Source organism: Solea senegalensis, linkage group LG13 (assembly GCF_019176455.1).
Source record: "Solea senegalensis isolate Sse05_10M linkage group LG13, IFAPA_SoseM_1, whole genome shotgun sequence".
Taxonomy (NCBI): domain Eukaryota; kingdom Metazoa; phylum Chordata; class Actinopteri; order Pleuronectiformes; family Soleidae; genus Solea; species Solea senegalensis.
In genome coordinates this window covers 20,299,772-20,321,259 of record NC_058033.1, presented here as the reverse complement: position 1 = coordinate 20,321,259, position 21,488 = coordinate 20,299,772, and the positions used below count along the sequence as shown (strand labels likewise).

The window sequence follows — 21,488 nt, the reverse complement described above, 5'->3', positions numbered from 1 at the left end:
GTGGGGGGGGGGTTGCCTCAATACACTCAGCTTTATGTTACCAGACGATCAATGGAGATGTTCCCTCTCTTTCCTCTCTATCTCTGTCTTTTCCACTCTCCCTCTCTGTCCCTGTCTCCCTCTCTCTCATCCACATCTGCCCAGCAGCCAATCCATCTAATGCAGTTTCCCCTGCTTCCTCCACACCGCCTCCCATCCTCTCTCTCTCTCTCTCTCGCTCTCTGCACAGGTGATGTCATTCTCTTTCAGCTGGATTCTCCTCCTCCCTTTTCCCTCCTCCCTTGCTCTCTCCTCCGTCTCCCATTAGCGGCTGCCCTCTCCACAGCGCAGCATCCTATCTCCAGTAGCTTTTACTTGGTGGGTGGGAGAAGAAGAAGTGCCGGCGCTAAAGGTGTGAGCTTTTAACCAGGGATCGAGAGCTTGAAGCTGGGGCACGAGAGCGGGACCACCGGCTCCTGCCATGGATCGCATGCACCACTGGAGCACGGTGGAGAGATAAAGAGTTGCAAAGAGACAGTTTGACAGACAAGGACAGTGACTGAGGAGGAGAGGCGAGCTGCAGCCAGAGGATACAGGCTTTTTTTTGGGAAGTGTTTGGATGACTTCAAGTCAGGCAAGAAGATTCTTCCCTGGGGGCTGCAGATGCATGCACAAGATCTTTTTTTTATCCAGCCCTGGTTCATTAATTAAGGAGGGAACCCCTTTGCTTCTGAACATAGGAGACTGAGAACCTGACAAACCTATTAAACTTGGATTTGAAGTTGGATGCCTTTACATTTTTTTTTTTTTTTGCCCTGAAACCTCCATCCCGTGCAGATTATTCAGTATTCAGGGTTTATTTTTACGCTTTCTTAGTTCCTTTAAACATTAAGTACAAGAGAGAATACGTGACATATGAATGGATCTGCCTCGACTCCACATCAGCCAAATCAACACTGAGGATTTTTTTTAAATAAAAAAATCTCCTGAAAACAAAGAAGAAATTAACGTCAGCCTTAACCGTCCCGTTTACCTATTCATTTTTTTTTTCTTCATCTCTTGGTAAACGAGGGGAAACTTCCCCTCACTGGCGCCCTCCCTCCTGTGGAAATGGCTTTCCTAGTTCGTTGCTATGCCAACTGCTTGCAGCCGTGGTCCTCCAAAGTAAGCGATGTCGTAATCCCTTTTCTGGCCAACGCTCTGGCTTAGGATGCTGCCGTCTTTTTGTGTGTGTGTGTGTGTGTGAAAGAGAGAGAGAGAGAGAGATGGGGTGGGGGGGTGAAAGGAAATGATTTCTATGCATATGATATACATATTTATTGTGTCTGTGCTTGGCTTCCTTCCATAACTGCACGTTACCAAGTCCATTTATTCTCCAGTCCCTTAAAATAGTCTAGTAATTAATCACATGCAACACATAATTTGTGTTGCTGTAATCCATTCTTGTCTTTGTTGTTTCAACACTGTTTAAGTCGTCTTTATGGTAGTTTTGTGGTAACCTTGAAATCATGAAGATGCAGAAGTTATTTCTACCTTCATCGTGCTGTAATGGCTGCAGCGAGAATGCTCCTCACTCTCTAAAGGAATGGCTGATTTGATGGCACACCAAAAAAACACATGGTACATGCCCCTGTGGCTGTGAATGATAGTCTTGACGGTCTTGTACGTGGAGTTAAGCAAAACTCACAGCTATTTTATAGCCTACGAGTCTATTTTGTGCAGTTTGTGAAGTTGAAAAAACTGGTTTTTTAGGGATTTCAACAAAAAATCTGTGCAGCAACGCGCTGTCGTCGTCGACCTTTCCACTTCCTCCCATATCAGCGATGAATTAGTGATTAGTTATGAGCCGTGTGTCAACAGTTCATTGACATTGACTGCACAATTCCACAAAAGTTGACATAGTGGGAGGCACTCATGGATGATTACCCTCATTTTGGTTGCAAAAAGTGAACTTTGACCCCTGGATTACTCGAAAAGTACACAGTAAAAGCACTTACAAGCATATTACTTAGGTACAGAGTCCAATGATCTTTAAAAATGGATGATTACCCTTAAAATCTTGACGATGCAACTGTCTTTTTCATGTTCAAGCTAAACGAAGGTGCGATAAAAGAAAGAGATGCCCAGGTGGCAACGTGCCAGGGCCTCTGGTTGTTGTCGTAGAATGGCCGTGAGACACATCTTGATGTGTCTGCCTCTCGGGGCGCATGTGTCTGGGTGCTGAAAGCCTTAGAGATGTTTGTCTTGAGCAAGCTTTTAGAAGGATGAGCAATAATTATGTCTCCGGAGAGTTAGGTGTTAAAGCTGGAAGATGTGCAGAGATAACACATTAAACCAGTGCACCACACACACACACACACACACACAGTGTTAAATACCTTATTACTCTGCATCCAGATTAACGTGACATTCACTTTGATACACTTTCAGATTGTATCTCGTCTTCTAATCACATCTTCTGTGTAGGTTTCTTTACGCTGCATGTCATTTACTGTTTTGATACTAACTTCACTCTTGCATCTGTGAGTTATCACGGCTTTATGAATCCAGCGTGGCCTGTTTTGAAGTCCTTCGTTAATTGTTCCGCGTCCACGATGAGCCAAACTTTATTATGCAAAGGTTAATTAAGTTTTCCTTTCCCCTCCAATTAGGTAACATGTGCCGCGTCTGGAGGTACAGTCGCGAAACAAAGCGGAAGATGGAGTGGAGGGAGGGAGGGAGGGAGGGAAGGAGGGAAGGAGGGAGTGTGTTCTGCAAAGGTTTTGTGAAGATGTTGAGGAAGGAAGATGAAGAGCATCTGTTTAAGCGAGGAGAGAGAAGGGGAAAGGAGAAAGTGGAAAAACCTCTCAAGCGCTGGTTCTTATTCCACATTTTTATCTTCTCTGAATAGCAACAAATTATTTCTCTGAACAAGTTGGTGTCTTTAGTTCTGTGCTGGCTGGGATTTATGGTCACTGTAGCGATGTTGGCCCGAACTTGAATGCCTCTCAGTGGAGCACAATCACCAAGGCCAAACGGTGCTAAAAATAGCCCCGATGATTCCCTTAGAAACAGATAGAACTGTTACAAAAACTGTTCTATTTTACAAGGAAAATACTGCATCTACCCGCGTTAACTGGGTCTGCACCTACATTGAATCCTTGGCTTATGCCTCATCCATCAAATATGGTATACGTTAGTAAAAATTGAGCAGTCTTTTCTGCAGCAGTCCACAGAGGAACGCTCTCAGACTGTGCTGCTATGGAAACTTTTCATTTTTCGGTCGCCTTTGTTCAGTAATTGTGTTCTAAACTGCAGCTCTAACCATATAGCATTACTCTCTTGTTCTAAATTCTGATGTCAGTGACTAGTTATCGAAATATTGACTGTGTGGTTGGAAATTTGGCATCAGATGACAGACGGGGGGGGGTGTGTGGGGAGGGTGGATGTAGGCCAGTGGAGCTGAGTAGCTCTGGTGAGGCCTAGATTCATTTACATCTCCAATCAACAAACACGCGGCTTGTTCTCCTCTTAAAGAAACTAGTCCGCTGCCGTCTTTTACGAGGCTTTCAACCACTTGCTTACATTTTCATTTGTTTTATTGTGTCGTGTTTATGGGGCCAACTGTCCCTTTAAATCACGTCGCGTTCATCCCAGCAGAACACAAGCTCACATCCTCCCTCCCGCTGCTGGAAGTCTCGTCAAAATGTGAACTCTCTGACCCTTCCTGCTTCGTATGTGGGCCCTGGTTTCTATTTCTAAACTTCCTTTTTTTTTTTTTTTTTTTTGTCTTTTCAGTGAGGACTCCTTCCTGTCTTCCTCTGTTGTTCCTCTTCTTTTTCTATCTGTTTCTAGAGAGGGACTTTTCCATCCGCGACTAAATCTCTGCTACATCTCTTTTTCCCCCTCCGTTGCCCTCTCTCATTTCCCCATCTATTATTTAAACGTCAGTAATGGGGTCGGTTGTTGTTGTTGTTGCCAGGCTGATGCTGTAGTTGATGCTGTAGTTGATGCTGTAGCTGATGCTGGAGCTGATGCTGATGCTGATGCTGAAGCTGGTGGTGTAGTTGATGCTGATGCTGATGCTGATGCTGATGCTGATGCTGCTGATGCTGAAGCTGATGCTGAAGCTGATGCTGAAGCTGATGCTGAAGCTGGTGGTGTAGTTGATGCTGATGCTGATGCTGATGCTGCTGATGCTGATGCTGGAGCTGATGCAGTAGCTGATGCTGCTGTAGCTGTAGCTGATGCTGTAGCTGATGCTGGGCTGATGCTGGAGCTGATGCTGTAGATGCTGATGCTGATGTGATGCTGATGCTGATGCTGATGCTGATACTGATGCTGGAGCTGATGCTGCCCTGCTGCGCCGTATCCTCACTCAACTGCTGCTTCATAAATCTTATAAATCACAGCAGCTCCTTCTGGAACCGTCTGCATCCTCACATACCTAACCTTTGCTCTCTGTGCTTCTGCAACCCCGGCATCACCCGTTGCCTATTGCATAACTCCGTAAAGAAGTGATCTTTATTGAAATTGTAGTGTACTCAAAGCAGAGGCTTCATGTAGTTCATAGATTTGATTCTTTTTTTCCCCACATTCAGCAGTTTCTTACGACCTTAGCTTTGGCTTGGTTAAAATAAAAACATACTGGGGAGAATTTTTGCTGCACAACAGCACAACATAACTCTGATGTAAAGCAGTCGTACTAATTCCCCGACTGTGTGCTCTGGGCTCCCCTGGCAGAATGCAGCAGACCCAGACTCTGCCTTGCCTTTGCTTCCCTCATTGATCAATCCATGGACCTCGCTAAACATTGGCTTAATCAGTTTATGTGCACCAATGCTGCACTGAATAATAATACTACTACTACTTGGGCTACAGTTTCATTGGGTAGGTGGACAGAGACAGTGTGAGGTTTGAGTTAGTGCCAGCGCAGGTGAGGCAAGAAAGGTCAGAGTCGGACAGATGGGCAGACAAAAGTAACCAAACTAAATTAAGCTTTTTTTAGATTACAAGCAAATTCTTATGTGTAGTTCCAGTCAAAATGGACATTTTAAAGCATCATGAACTCATGGTACATGGCACAATGAAAGTGATGGACCTCAGAGTGGAATAGGGGTGTTTTATTATTCCTTTGACCCCTGTTTCTCAGTGCTGTGGCTTCATGCCCAGATGGTGCGTACGTGTCGGGATTAAGTACCAAGTGTGTCGCTGGCCCCTCGCTATAAAGGTAATAATCAAATTTGTGGCGGTGAGCTTGTCTCTCCAGAAACAAGCTTGAGAGACAAAATTAAACCTCCGAACAGAACTGTATATGCATTTTCAAATTGAATTAAGATTTAATAATGCTACCGTCCAAACTGAGTGACAAACTTAAGAAACAATTTAAAGTTGCTTCTCGACTCGGTAGACTCTCTCATGACTCGAGAGGAAGAATAACTCACAAACCAAAGGCTAAGAATAATCTGTGGCTTGTACAATTATTTCGGGGGACATGCAAATTAGCTACAATAATAAAGTATGTGACATTTAAATACTGATAAGGGCCAGTGCGGTCACGGTCATTGCACTCGGCACGGCTATCAAGAAGTCACAATATCTATAAATAATCCACTTTATAGTCTCTGAGAGTCAGTGAGTATGAAGTGAGTTTAAAAAGATTGTTGTGCTGCAGTCAACAGGCTGCGATAAAAAGCTGTCTGTCAAAAAAGCTGCACTTTGTACTCCTCTGTATCATCACATCAGCAGATGGAAACTGCAGACACCATTAAGAGAGAGGATTAGAGAGTTGCACCGTGGCTCCCCTGGTACCTGGATATTATGTTGACCTAACCATTTTTTTTTTTGGGGGGGGTACTTAAGAGGGACGACCTTTGGCCAGGTGATGTAATGCCACAGCCTCGGCAGGTCTCGTCTGACCTCAGGCCCACAGACGGGCTGATTGATGAAGCGATCGCACGTCGCACAGGGTGTCGAGCTAATGTGGCCTTTGAGGCCAGAGGAGAGGTTGGGGCTGGGGGTGGAGGGTGCAACACTCGGTCGTTGCCTCTGCAACATTAGAGAACGAACGAGAAAGTGCTTTTAGCATGGCAGGGGGAGGTCTAGGATATCATATAGTCAGGAAGTAGGGGTGATAAAGATCGATATGGGTTGCATTAGTCCAGGCCGTGCCCAATTCACCCCCCTCTGGTCGTAAATTACTGGCGTACTCTAAACAAAAACACATACCGCTCCATTTTGTTTTCTCCTATCCGTTTGCATTGCCATTAAATCCCATCGACGCTCAAGAAAATGATCTTAAAAATCACATTTTACACACAAAATCATATACATACACATAAATCCCCCTTTTAAAGCAGTTTTTATTGTTGTATTTTAGTGTAGTTTACCCTGGATAAAATGTTCTAGTGCATTGTCTTGAAACATGCAATAGCGGTCTGTTAGGTATGATATGTTGAATTAATGCTTAATACCATCGCAACAATATTTTCTTTATTAGCAATATAACAAAGTATAGAGTATATATATGGATGTATATTATATTTGTAGTCTTTTTCTTCCCATAAATATGTTCAGTACCACAATTAACGTGTATATTATTATTGTTATAAATGTGTAATCTCAACATATTTTCCAGCCGTGTTTAGAAATCAAAGAGTAAAAACTCCTGTTCAACCGCCGTCTGTGTTGCATTACTGAAGCTGGTGAACATTACTGGACTAAATTGAGTGAAAGAACGGCTAATTGACATTGACTTGCGTTCATTTCCTGGACACTGACCTTGACTCTACCCCCTAATTTTAACCCAAACATAAATGTTTTAGTCTAAAACAATGTCCCTGACAGAAGGCAGCGATTGAAACAATCTATAGTCAACACTCACAGATAAAGTGCATGTGCACATACATATATATATATATATATATATATATATACATGTATATGCAAATTCCACCCACCTGAGTCCATCAGCCATGAGCTATAATGCTCACATTGTCCCACTGCTATTGATCTACTGGACGGCCCCTCGTCTGTGTGCACAATAACGGAGCTTTAACGGGATCATGCGGTATTCTTATTTGTAAGTTTAAGATGGAATGGATGGATTTTCCCTGTGGTTGTTTTATTTTAAACTACAGAGGAAAATGAAAGGAAAGGAGAGTGTGTCTTGTCAAAACCAGTCAGGCATTGTTTGAAAATGTAGAAACTCTATTATCTTGAGTTGCCTCTAAAGAAAGCATTTGTGTAAGACTTTCAAGTCAGTCCTGTGCTTTTCATTTTAGGTTTGATTGAGGTTAATATTTTGCATCTTCTTTCACATATTACGACGTTTCACACTGAATATTCAAGCATGTTTAAACTGGTTCGGAACACACACGCACATCTGCACACGGTCACGGTGAGATTTTTGGTTTCAAAACAACACAAACTCATGGAAAGGACCACCAACACAGTTCTGCTCGTGTCTGGACACTGCGCTCACTTCCCTTTGTTGTCCAGAGTAGGTTTTGACAGGTAAAATAACACATTCTTTGGTCAGTGTGCAGGTTTGCGATCAGTGTTGTACCAGTGGGTGCACAAAGGTAATTTCCTGCCCTGGTCGTGCGTGGTGCACAATTTGTATTCTCGGGCTCCGTCGTGACGGACTGCAGTGAGTGGGCCAGCTGCGGGGAACAGGATCCAACATTAACAAAAACACAGGAGGAGAACCACAGGGTGGGGCTGCCAGGGTCAACCAGTAGGGGTGCCAGGGACACCGTGCATGTGTGTGTGTGTAGTAGTGGTGGTTAGGCTGCAGAGCAGGAAGCATCTGTGAACAGAGCTGAGCCAAAAGGTATGTGTGTGTGTTCTCTCGCTGTTTCTCTCGCTTTCTGTGTGTGTCTCAGTATTGAAAGTGTATCAAGCAGACCTGACCGTGGCCCACCTTCCGTACGAGCCCAGACAAAGACGCCTTTGCGCCTTCCTGTAGCACACAAACACAGATTAGCAAAACGTGCACGTGCAGGCAGCAAAACAAGACTGAACGCAAGTTCCCTTTAACCCCAATTATTGTTAAAATGTGATGGAAGGCAAGGCAAGGCAGCTTTCTTTATCATACACAATGGCAGCTCAGTGTGCTTTACACGAAACAAACATTTGACGGTAAGAATTGGAAACAAATAATATAAAAACGTGCAACTTGAGAAATAAAATGGAAAAAGAGAGAAATTAGATATAAGGTTGCAGCATGAAATAATGAAAGAGCTCAGTCGTAAGCACAGGAGAAGACAAGTGTTTTTATCCTGGATTTAAAAAAATCCTCACAGTTGGAAGACGTTCAACACTATCTAGAGAAGAGATGGATGGAAAATCAAATGACATAGTTTTACAATCACATTTAAAAGAAGGCCTTGAAACATTGCTTTATTTCATTTCCTCCGCAAGGTCTTAATGTGATTAGAGGAGAAAATAACCGGCTGGAACATTCCTCTCATTAATGCACAATTGACAAAACAAATACCAACTCCAGACGTCACCTGGGAGGAATTTCTATCTATTGAAGCCCGACTATAACATAACGCCGTCAGTCCTCCAGAAGAGAAGAACACTTGACCCGTGCTAATTACCCTCTTCACTGTGCGAGGCTCCAGAAGAATGAATGTGCGGCGAAGACTGTTGAGCGTGCAGCCAATTTAGAGTCAATACAAACCAAGAAAGACCATCCACATGAGTTTATTCTAACAAAGGCAAGTGAGATGGAATATAATTTGCTATGATTAAGAACCAAAACATCATATCGCCCTGGGATGGCATTAAGAAGTCGTGTCTTAATCCTGTTGGTCATAAATTTAACAAGTTGAAAATGAGTTTTGATTTTTAAAGCATGAACTGTTCTGCTCCGATTTGATATCTTCTATTTACTTGGCTTTTATGTCTCTCCTTCCTCTTCTCCCTGTGTCCCCCTCGCCGCCGTCACTCTCCGACAACTGGGGCAAAAGTCACAGGCCCGTCCTCGGGCACTTCAGCATCCCGTCTGTCACAATACCGGCACGGCAAAGTGCGAAAAGTGCCAACTAATGCTCTCTTTATCCACTGTCGACGCCTGCCAGCCAAAGTACATCCAGGCTTAAAACTTGCCAACCCATAATCGTTGAACCTGGTATCTCCCAAACCAGCACCTGCCAAATCACAACCCGCACCTTTTTTTTCTTCCTCCTCCAACTCGTGTTCCAGAGAGAGAATTTCTGTTGCGACCCAGAATTTGGATTTTGTAACTGCTGTGGAACAAGAGCACTTTTACACACGTTTGAAATTTGAAATAGAGAAATAGAGAAATGGAACACCGCTGTCTTTTCTATTCAACAATATTTGAGGCTTCCTCTCCTCATATATTTCCCTGCTAAACCCCGCCCCCCCTCTCTGTTCCTCTGTGGCATGGCCTTTGCAGTTGTCACCTCCAATTCCAACTTCAATTCATTACATCGCTCCTTTCCCAGCTGGTAGAGAGTCAGTCTCTCCCGTCTGTCTGACTCACGTCTGGACTGACGTAGAACTGGATTCTTCAAAGAACAATCCAGACTGTATCCTTATCTTCACCCCTTCACTGTTGGACTTCTGTCTATTATATATATGCTCTCTGCATGTTTCACACACACAGGCAATCATACCTTCATCACTCTCTCCTTACACTTTCCTTTTGACTTATTATCTCCCGTCACACCTCGCTCCCTCTCTCTCTCTCTCACTCTCTCTCTCTCTCACACACACACAATTTCACACACTCACATCATGTCTCCGTAGAGTCTCTCCATCTCCATCTGCACTGTATCTTAATTCAGCCGTCTACAGATCCTACCAGTAATGGATTATTAGAGCGTGGCTGTGCGCTGAGCGTGTGTATTATTCAATGGGCTGAATGGATTATGTCGATGCATTATCATACATACTGTACAATATGTTCCATATGTGTGTTGCAACAGAAGAAGACTCTTAGATACGACTTGAAGCATCTTCGACCTTCATTTTAAAGCGCGTCCAGTCGCCCGTAGCGAACTTCTGAAGATGCATTCTCTCACGTACTTGAGTATTCGCGCACAGAAGAGTCTGTACGTGTGCAACAGTCATCGATGTGTGTCACAACGCCGCCACTGCCACAAGACAAAATTAGACCAGACAGGCCTCACCTGATCAAGGTTCTCTGCAGTGCAGCTGTCATTAAAAACCTTTTAGAAAGGTGTGTTTGTGTGTCATGTTCCAGACAGCGGAGTCAGTGTCAGTCGGGTTTTCATGTCTCCATGCTCATTTGAATGCGGGGTCTGAAAATTAGGGTTTGATCCAAGAGTAGAGAAGGCTGGAGACGGCTGAAGAAGATAATCGAGATAATCGACGACGAGAAAACCAGCAGAAATGACTTAGACCTCATCACATCAGAAGAAAGATAACTCGCTTGTGCAACTGTGGGAAAAAAGGCGAATTGCTGCTGCTGCTGCTGCTGCTGCTGCAGTTTGGAGTGGTTTGGTTTCTGAGGTGATGATGTGGCCTGAGCTCCAGCTCAACACATAGTGACAGCTGTTAGCAGCAAAGACACATACAGTACACTATGTCAACTGCTGAGGTTCCAGGTTCTTAATGTGCAAACTTTGCTCTCAGGCCTTTTATTTCTGGGTTTGCAGCAACAAACATTCTAGATGATGGCGACACTTGATTTTGAAAGAAGGCTTTCTTAGTTACGACATTTGCGAGTCTCTGTGGACGTAAACTAACTTCTAGATAACCAAGAAACAAATGTCGTAAAGGAGAAATGAGTATCTGGGCAGCTGAATCTGAATCTGCAACCTTTAAATCAAGACATTGTCATCATAGCTCATGGTTGTGTTCAGTTGCTCTGTGTGGCAGTTTGTCAGTGCTGACATCTGCAGGCCGATGATGTTCATGTCAGATAATCTCACTGTCCATTGTCATCCCTGGTGTTTTTGTCTCAGATTTGCCCTCAAATAGGATTTATTCTTCCCTACACCTCGACACAAGGTGTTTGTTTCCGTCACAATGCTTAATTAAAGTCAGATTGTTTAGTTATTGGTTTTCCTTTTTCAATGCAGACATTGTTGGAGTCACTAAAGCATCTCTCTTTGTTTTTCTTCTTGGGAGACTACAGCAAAACCACCATTCATCTAATCTCGTTTTAATCATTGTTTGTTGAAGTCATTTTAATAATCATCCTCATCACTTTTGTCTCTAAGTCATTCTTCCTCTTTATTATTATTCATCTTAATCTATTGTTCTTCTTTTGGGGCGTGTGCTGTGTTTCTCATCATCATTTCTTCATCTCCCCTGCTGCGTCCTGCTGCTCTTCATCTTCTGTAAACACGTCACAAATGGTGTTTCTCCTTCTCTGTGACTGGTGGAGTATTAGTTGTCTTTTTGTGTTTCCTGCCTGGGAGTTAAATGATGTCTCTGTATATGAATTAAGGCTGCTCTTCAAACTTCTTTAGAGAGTGTAGTCACAGCTGATATCGGGCCGTGTTCTCCACCTCCATCTTCAGTGGAGTGGTCCCCTCTGGGACCTCTAACCAACTCATTTCCAGACTATTAAGCCAGACAGATAAGGTAAATGAATGATTTTTGTTTGTTTCCCATAAAACCATCCGAGGATCAGCACGTCTCTCTACACAAGTAGCAAAGATCGTCACTGAAATGCTACTCTAATTTACTGATCTGTTGCACTTTACACAAGCGTTGTGTGCTATTGTTGGTTTTGCTAAAGCGCGTCTGTGGTTTTAATGAATTCAGTAAATTACTTAAGCGCAGACAGGCTTCACCACAAGGGTGCCAATTATCAAATTATACATTTATTTTTATGATTATTAAAAGCAGTCAACATACTGAATGACTATTTACTGTCTGTTTTGCAGGGAAATAGACATTGTGTTGCACAGCGATGCTTTTTAGGAACTTGGGTGGTCATAAAGTTCATTTTTCTTTTTTTATTTGTTCTTACTTGATAGAGGGAAGGATCTTTTTGGGGCAATATATTGAAAATGAATTCTATCTGATTAATGTACCCTCACTATTATTTCATTACAGCCATAAACAAAGAGATTGAAAGTTGTGTGTTGTCCGTAACATTAGCCAATAATTCATTTTCACATTTCTTATTATGGCTCAGCGTGATCCTCCCATGATTTCGGACGCTCCTTGACATGATGGAATCGTACAGCTGGAGGAACCTTGCACATTTATATTTAATCTCATAGCTCTCATTCTTAATGCATGACATGAATGGGAGACCCCATCAACCCCCTCACACACACACACACACACCTCCTCTTGGCTGTGCCCACTGAGAGAGGGAAAAAGGGGATTAGAGCAGGATTAAGTCAGTGGTGTGAATGGGAGCCACGAGACCACCACGATTCACTTCCCCCTTCCCCCATTTACTCAGCGTTCCCCTGTCCTCAGCCCCCTCCCCACATATTTCATTCCATCCTATTTCTGAGTGCAGCACATGATAATAACAATGACAAAGCAATGTACAAAGTACTTCAAGTAAGGCTGCAACTAACAATTAATGGAGTATTCCCTTGTCCATAAAATGTAGTGAAAATGTGGAAAAATGACGATCGGAAAATCCGGAAAATCATGATCTTCTCAAATGTCTTTTGTCCACACAACAAAACCGTCCCAGTTTTAATTATATTTTATTGTCAAATGGAGCAAAGAAACCAGGAAATATTCACAATAAGAAGCTGAAAGCTGCTATTAATTGTTAAAAAAAACCCAATAAAACCGATTTATCTATGATCAAAATAGTTGACGATTCATTTGCAGCCTTAACTTCAAGTTTTAAACTTAAAAATACAAACATAACCCTAACCCTGTTGCATTCAGAGCCATTGCCAAATGAGTTTATTGGCAGAGCGTGCATTTTCACTATCGTATGATCGTGTGTGTGTGAAGCTAAAATTGGGATTGTGATAAAAAAATACGATTGTAAACTCCTACTCAATGTCCAAGTTTATTTTTAACAGTAACATCCACTTCTAGAACTTGTTCTGTGCCAGTCCACCTGGCAACACTATGGCTGAAAACGACAGGACGTTTCAGAAGTGGATTCTACCGCTTATAATAAACCTGGATGTTCAATAGGATTTGCCAGTCACATTTAAATCCCAATGAATGTGATCATTGGATAGTGAATATACTGTATGTGCTCTGCCAACAGTGTTTCCTCCAAACAACCGCCTACCTAACGACATGCCTGCATGTGCCAATCTGTCTGTGTCCAAGTTTCCTGGATGCAGTCAGGACAACGTAACACAACTTTGACACAACTCCACTTCTCTCTGTCTCTCGCTCTCTCGCTCTCTGGGAGAAAATCCAGGTCTAATTAGGACCGCAGTGTCTTGTTAATTACTCTGAGGTCCGCAGGGGGCGAAAGAGGTTCTGCACTAGATCTTTAACCGTGCAAAAATAAAGTCAGAATTAGAAATGGAGTAAAAATCAGTCAATATACAAATAAATTAAGAATCAGCCACAGAAGTAAAATTGAAAACCAATCATAAGAAACCAAGAAACCATGCAGCAGAGACATAAATGAAGACACCGAGTCCTCAGTTAGGTCACTTAAGATCCTCGTGGTCGTCTTCCAAAATGTTTGTTCACATAAATTCCTTTCGAACATTCTCTGTGCGGACGCCGGTGAACGCGTTAAACGGATGATGCAAAGTGAGCGCTTCATCATCACCGACATTAAACACCGTAGCAAAATCAATAAGTGTTTACCCGTGATAAAGTTAACAATCACTCACCGTCTCTGCACGCTCTCTCTCTCTCTCTCACATTTTCATCCGTTTTTATTCACACAGTAAACCAGTGTTGAATGAATAGTGTTGTTCACCCAGTATATACTTGTGTAAATGGACCATTGTGTCTAATTTAGTTGTAATGTTGTCTCTTACTAAGTCGATGGTGGTTTATTCTGAGTTTGAAGTGTGAGCAATTTTCAGAAAAGTCTTAAATGCAGTCAAATAACTTTTTATTTATATAAGTTTTAAGCGCATATTGTCTCACTTCCCTCGAGAAATCCGTTCCCAAACGCCATGAACTGATTTGTTGACAGAGTTGTGTTTGTCTGTGGCCTGCTCGGGAGGCGGGAACACATTTGTGCCTCTAATTGAGTTTGATTGTTTTTATTTGTCATGAGCTGCGGTGTGTGTGTGTGTGTGTGTGTGTTTATATGACGTATCTTACAATGTAAGCTGTCTGCATGAACATGAAAGGTCAATAACAGGATTTACAGCGTCATTGTTTGGTCATGGTACAGCAACAATAATAAAGGCAGCCTGGCTCCCACCTTACCCTTCACAATCCACCATGAATCATATCAAACTCCGGGCCCTGGAACATGATTTACAGATGTCTGCAATGTCTCCATCTCCACACTCTTTCATGTAAATTATTTGAGAGTTTGTTCGTGTGAGACGGTGCCAAACCAACGCTGGCTTTCAGGCTGATGAAACTGTGTGTGTGTGTGTGCGCGCTCAGTGTTAACCTCTGTTGAACACACACGTCCTCTTCAACAACTTCTCCCGTGTCTCTTTTCTTCTGTCTGATGAGCAGCTGCCCGCAGACCTCAATAAGATGCATCTGACAGACCACGCCCACCAGCAGGTGATGCACATGCCTCCCAGCCAGTCGGGATGCAGCATCGCCAGCGACTCGGGGAGCAGCAGCCTATCGGATATTTATCAGGTAAAGGATAAAACCACCACACTCTGTCGTCCTCTCCTTATGTAGCTCTGATGCCGCCCTGGGTCCTCCCCCTGAACGACTCGCTCCAATTCTGTCTAACCTGTCACATATCTGTCAGCCCCCCCCCTCCCTCTCTGGTATTGAGCTAATTATTGTGCATCCGTTACATCCTGTTGATCTGTCTCCCCGCTGCAGACAAAACGTCACATGGCAGGAAATTAACTCAACCTTTTCAAGGTATATGTCTGTACCTGTGTTTCAGGTAAAGGAGCTGTAACACTGAGTTTGTAACGGAACATTTTTCAAGGAGATAATCATGATTTAGTCGAGGAAAGGATGTCAAAAGACGCCGACTTTATTAATTATAATATACAAATACAAAACAACGAGTTACCAGATGTCCAGGCAGTGAAGTGTTGGAAGTGTGGAGTCTCTCTTCTCCAACGTGACAGCTTCCTAAATTGAAGGTTTGTCCTTGAGTCGGCGTGCTGTGAGGCCTCCAGAGGAATGAGTTCACCGGCTCTCTTCTTGTAACACTTTCACCTTCGTGTGATATTTCAGGGCCTTCAGTAATGCCACTGCTGTGCTGACGGTAGAATAATTTAAATGGCTGCAAATCAATGAGCCATAAAGAGGACCATGACAAGGCCGTCATCTCATCACACTCATCCCATCAGCACTGCTGCTGCTCTCTCTTTGCACACAGAATCTTTGTGTGTTGTACACCTCTCATAATTAATATTATCATTATTTTATGTTGTACAAATCCCATTTTAATTATTTTGGGAGTTGAATATAAAGATAATGGCATCATTTCCCTTTGTTTAGGTCTTATTATTAGTCACTTCCCTCCTCTGCGTGTCATATTTAAGAAACATCACACATTTTACGCCTGCTGTCTCCGGACTTCACATTCCAGGTGTAGTTTCTCTCTCTTCTGCAGCAACAGATGCATCATTTGATGCAGCGATTTGTCTAAAATGTCCACGGCCTCCTCCCACTTTTGCAGTCAAATGGGAGAAGAGAGTGGGAATAACGGATGAGTGCACTCAAAAATGGTGCGAGAGCGGCCTGATGAGGAGGTTTGGAGTCTTTTAATCATCTCACCCATGTGGTAAATCATGGATTTTAACCCTTCCTGTATCTGCCACTGACCGTCCTCCCTCCTCGGCCTGTGTGTGTGTGAGTGATTACAGGTAGATGTAAGTCAGGCTGCTCTGGATCAGAGATACCTGATCTTTTCATCCTGAGATCAGATATTTATCTCAGAGCTCTGACCCCTACGGTTTGAGACAAATCCTACAGTATTGTCTCAAACCTCTCAGCTCTTCCTGTCGCTCCATTATCTCACATTGTTCTTTTATGACATTTCCCTGCTTTACTGCCCTCTCCTGTCAGCCATCTTCTCCTCCTTTAAAGCATCTTTTATGCCTCCCACACGTCTTTGTTTCTTCTTTTTTTTATAGTTCAAGTATATATCCTCAACCTCTGGATATTCCTCCCGTTCTTGAATGTCCTCCTGACACGTCCAGCATTTAGAATGAACTGGGTGTGAAAGCTTACTTCAGTGACTCTGGGTTGAAAGTGAGACTTAAGTGATGTGTTATTGCCCCAGGACTGCAACTCTATCCCAACTCCCTCAATGCCTCCATTTTTCTAACAAATCTTAAACTGAAGGCCACTTTTCTGCACACATTTATCATCCTCTATAGCAGCATATTTGACAATATGATGTTTTCTTTCTCGTATTCGGCAGCTATAAAAAGTTCCTTTGCACTTTTGGCCTTTTTCGCTGCTTCCTCAGTAAATACGTGATATAAAATCCATCTGAAGCAAAACAGTAGAAAAATAGTTGTTTATCAAATCTTATCTTTTGAGTTTTTGTTTGTTTGTTGTAATACAGATTATTTTCTGATTATTTTACCTTGTCCGTCTTCCAACACTAGTGTGACAAGAAAAAACAAACAGCATAAGAGAAATGGAATAACATCAGAATTCACAGATTGTTTTGGACAGGAAGTTATTTTTAAGTTCTCTTGGCCCGTCTGTTGTCATCTCGAGCCAAGTGAAATATAAGTGATGTAGAACAGGATGGAGCGGAGCAGCTGGTGTGTTTTAAATTCCTCTGAAAAGCTTTTTTCCCCAACCCTAATTTGTGAAAACAAGAGTGAACCCTTTACGTGAACTTGGAACGGACCGCTAGTTTAATCTCGTTGCCTCAGAGGACGCCATAAAACCGTTTGGCCAGGTACCAAATCTCCACAGAATCTGAGCGCTCGATTGCGCTGTGCATTAGGGAGTTCATCTTCACTGTGTTTAGGCCGGAGAATTCACTTTTTTCTTATTATACCTTAATTAAGTGGACACAAACCCCCTCATTCGCTTTGACCAGCATGTAGGTACTTTTAACTACTGGTTACGTTGAATTGATGCAGGATCAAATCTCAGTTTACTCACATGTCAGTGAGTGAGACCGTGTCTGACTGGGATGCACAGATATAATTATATTAACCTCACAAACTCAGAGCCGTCAAAGCTCTGCGCCATGTGATCTCTGGCGCCCCCTAAGGCGGGCTTGGACCCCAGATTGGGAACCATGGCAGTAAGGTAAACAGACAGAGGTAGAAATCAGGCTTATATTTACACCTGCAGTATTTTTGTCTTTGTTTCTAGGCCCGTAAACCTCCTATAGAGGCCTGTATGTTTTTACTGCTGGGATTATTTATTTGGCTGTTTTGTGGTTTGTGACTTTTCCGAGGTTATTCTTCATGTTGAGCTCAGGCGATGCTTCAGGTAAATTGTCCTGAAATAAGAGAAAAAAAAGAAATTGATTATAGCTGTAATAGAAGGCAATTATAGTTCTTAATTTCTTTTTTGTCAGCTTCTAAAAGGTGGAGATTCGCTAACTGACATTTTTGTTTTTCCCTCAGAATTGCTTTTGCCCATTTTTGCATGCGAGTGCTTTTTGTGGGAACACAGATAAAGTGCACTTTATCTCTGATGAATAAAAAGTAAAAAAAACAGGTTCTTTATATTTGAGTGAATATTCCTCCTCATAGACTTGCTCCTTTTCTGTTACTGACAAGAAAACACATTTTCCATCGCTCCAGGCCACAGAGAGCGAGCTGGGAGACGTGGACCTCTCCGGACTTCCGGAGGCTGCGGTGGACAGTGAGGAAGAGGAGGAGGAAGACGAGGACCTGGAGAGAGCTTCGGACACGCTCCTGGGCCGAGATCTAGTACGAGAGTGTCTGGAAAAGGACCCGGCGGACCGCAACGACGACGACATTGGTCAGTCTACTGTACCGTTGTTTAAATGCCCGAAAAGGTTCATATTTTCAATTTAAAACATCAAATCAGTAGTGGATTGAAACGGATTTGAGCACTTCATAGTTTCTATTTTTGGCTTCCATGTTAATGAGATACCATCATCTATCATTCATTCGGCGCGCACACAGAGAAGATACACAAATGCCGCGCTCTCAGAAGCAGCCCTCACAGTAGTGGCCTTTCACCGAGTGTTTTAAGAGCAGGCAATCAGAGAGACTGAGACCATAATTAGCAGGACTCAGCGGGGGTTCAGGAGGTGAAGGTGACCACATCAGAGGACTGAGAGAAGTTGTGAAGACCTGGTGTTGTCATGCTGGGTTGCTGGTCTTCTTCACTGATCTCTTATTCACCTGATAACAGTCAGAGCATCAGTTTAACCCTAAGTCTAACACCGTCTCTGTTTGTTTTCGTCCTTCAGGTTTACAAAAATATTCAAATGAGTACAACGGCAATTATCACACATTGGTTTTACTGCTTATGACAGACTGATGTTGAGTCGCGCATAATATATTAGCCTCGTTTGCAGGCTTGAGCTGATGTTGAAAATGGATTTTAGAATTGAGTACCACTTCATCATTAATACATCGCTAGATCCCATTTGCTGTGTGTGTTTCCAACTTGTTAAACTGGTACTTAAACTAAAAATACAGAGTCTTATTTTACATAATATAACGCATACAGCATTTTTTTTAAAATACAAGAGACAAGGAAAGAATGAAAGAGAGGAAATTTTAGCAAAAATAGTGTGCATAATATATCTTTACATGTTCTTATCTTTACTGTTGAGGCTTAACCTTTATTCGCCTTAGGTGACCGCATTAATAAAACAAATATTAGATGTATTTTCTGTACATTTTATACTTTGGAGCATCCCTCATGTCATAATAGTGTTTGCTTTGATAAATGACAGGCCAAAGGTGAGCAGGGAAAATATAAATAAATGTATAGTGGATAAATAATATGTGTGTATATATTATATAGTTTTATTTTTATCCTTTGCATTTGAATTAACAGATAATCCGGTGATTTATGTGGCCAGACTCGCTTTCACAAGGGCAATTTAAGTCCACGGCTTTGTCTCGGGACAGCTGCTATTTGTCAGCGTAGAAATTGGTTCCGAGGGTTTAATTTTCTCTGTTTCTCCTCTTTATTCTTCCCTTTTTTTTCCTTTCTTTTACATTTTACATTACGTCTCTCTCGGTTTTTTTTTCTGCCAAACAGAGCAATTACTGGAGTTCATGCACCAACTGCCCGCCTTTGCCAACATGACCATGTCGGTGCGGCGAGACCTGTGCAGCGTCATGGTGTTCGAGGTGGTGGAGCAGGCCGGCACGGTCATACTGCACGACAAACAAGAGGTACACTGGATACGTTTAAATGTTTCACAAAGGGTCTGACAAAGTTGTCGACTTGGTGTGAATCTAAAGGGTTAATGTGACAGTTAATCACTAACAGGGTCGCTATAACTTAATGGAAAATGGGTTTTGTTTTTATCAAATCTGCCAAATTAAGGCAACGCCACAGAGGCTTAAGAATGACTTGTCATCTTAATTGTTTCATTTATTCATTCAGAAACACGACGTGCGCGCTGGCCTGCTGATTCTAATTTGGTCATTAGCAATTAACATAATTAGTTAACAATTATTAGATATGCCTTTCCCTTATCTGTAAAACAGTGAAGTAACCTTTTGAATAACACACACACAGATACAGACATGCTGCGGTGTCATTATCAGCTGGTAGTGGCACATTTTGCATATGTATGAATATGTTAAACTGGGGAAAAGACACAAAACTGCACGTTGTGATATATGTACGTACATGTAGTCATACCTTGTAATCTGCACACTCACAGACACACGTGTGTGTGTGTGTGTGTGTATATATGCAGAGTCAGTGAAGAGCGAACGCTCTGCCAATCACTTAAGGCTGCTACAGTTAATTAATGAAGTTCCAATGCCCGGGGGAAACGGGCGCCTCTCCTGTCATGGCTGTTTGGTTACACACACACAGTATGAGCATTAGAACTGACGGGGTGATAAATGGCAGCGAGCTGCCAGACGCCAAGCTTGGATGGACGAGAATTCCCATCAGTGAGATAAACCCACACACAGATTTGCTTTTTAGGACACTGCACTGCTTTTGGACAGCCTAACAAAAGCATTATTCCTCACCCTAACCCAAATCAGTTAATGCCAAATTCTGATCTTAACCTAACGACAAAAAACATCTTAATCCTAATTTATATAAACCCTCAAAAATGGCTTTTTAAGTTGTTAAATGTCCTCAAAAAGACGTGTGTGAATCAAAATTGATCCTTAAATCCTACGATAGATGCACACAGTAAAGATCCGTGGAAACATGAATAAGTTTTTGTGAGTCAGTTAGTGAGTTTAGAGGACAAAGAACGACAATAAGAGGGAACTTTGCAGACATCCATTACATTTTCATTACACATTCATACAATAAAAAGTGTGACAATTCTATACAGACTTTATTAATATTGACTTTTGTGTTCAAATATAGATGAATGGTTGCCCTACCCTTCCTTACTTAATAGCATTTCATTTATATATACATAAATAAATAAATAAATAAATAAATAAATAAAAGATGGCGCCTCCTAACTGTGAAAATAAGTTTTTTTTATTCCTGATGTGGGCTGACAGGAAATTAGCAATTAGAGAGAGAGGAAGAAGACAATGAGGAGGAAAATCTCCGTTATATTGAAATGAGGGAAGGACGTGGGCCCAGAGAGCTCATTCATCCTCCCTCTGTCCACTCACACACACACGCTGGATGAATGGCTTATTATGTTACGCCTGCCAGCATCTCCTGGAGACACAATAGCTCTTCAGCGCCACGGCCGTACCTCACACGACACACATTATACTCACGATACACTAAATGTCAGTCAGGACAAATAGAGGCGTTTTAACTGTCATTCTTGAGCAGCTGTATAATTCTAATGCCCGGATAGTTAACATTAAAATGACTGTAATTACTCACACTGGTAATATATAGAGTCCTTTGTGAACTGAGCATTAATATTGGTAGTTTACTGTGATCCTGTGCTTGTGACTGTTTTTGACGTGCATCGTCGGCGTCTCTGTGCTCACCTGTCTGCAGCTGGACCTGTGGTATGTCATTCTGAACGGGGCCGTCGAGATCAGCCATGCCGAGGGCAGAATGGAGATGCTGTGCATGGGCAACAGTTTTGGGATCTCGCCGTCGCTGGAGAAGCAGTACATGAACGGAGAGGTTCGCACCAAGGGGGACGACTGTCAGGTAAAGAAACCCCCCCAAAAAACGGCAATAACTGTGTTCATACCTTGAAATGTTCAGTTCAAGTTGTGTGGTGTCATATCATCTTTTTAGAGAAGACTTAAAATGTAAAATACAGACTCTAGGGAATTAATTAAGCCAGAAGCATTTTGTTTATTGTCATAGAATAGTATACTTCTTTGCCT

The 21,488-nt window shown here is 42.4% G+C and overlaps 1 protein-coding gene across 10 annotated transcripts in view; it reads left to right on the top strand.

Moving 5' to 3' along the window:
- rapgef6 (Rap guanine nucleotide exchange factor (GEF) 6) overlaps positions 1 to 21,488 on the top strand; it is a 103,518-nt gene that overhangs the window by 50,811 nt on the left and 31,219 nt on the right. For 9 of the 10 annotated variants that reach the window (XM_044042993.1, XM_044042989.1, XM_044042990.1 and 6 more), the window contains 4 exons: positions 14,557 to 14,688; positions 17,799 to 17,979; positions 19,240 to 19,376; positions 21,148 to 21,306. In XM_044042993.1, coding sequence (XP_043898928.1) covers positions 14,557 to 14,688; positions 17,799 to 17,979; positions 19,240 to 19,376; positions 21,148 to 21,306 — 609 coding nt within the window. Of the gene's footprint in view, positions 1 to 321; positions 1,144 to 14,556; positions 14,689 to 17,798; positions 17,980 to 19,239; positions 19,377 to 21,147; positions 21,307 to 21,488 lie in introns of those variants that run through there. The other variant, XM_044042995.1, reaches the window with a different exon arrangement.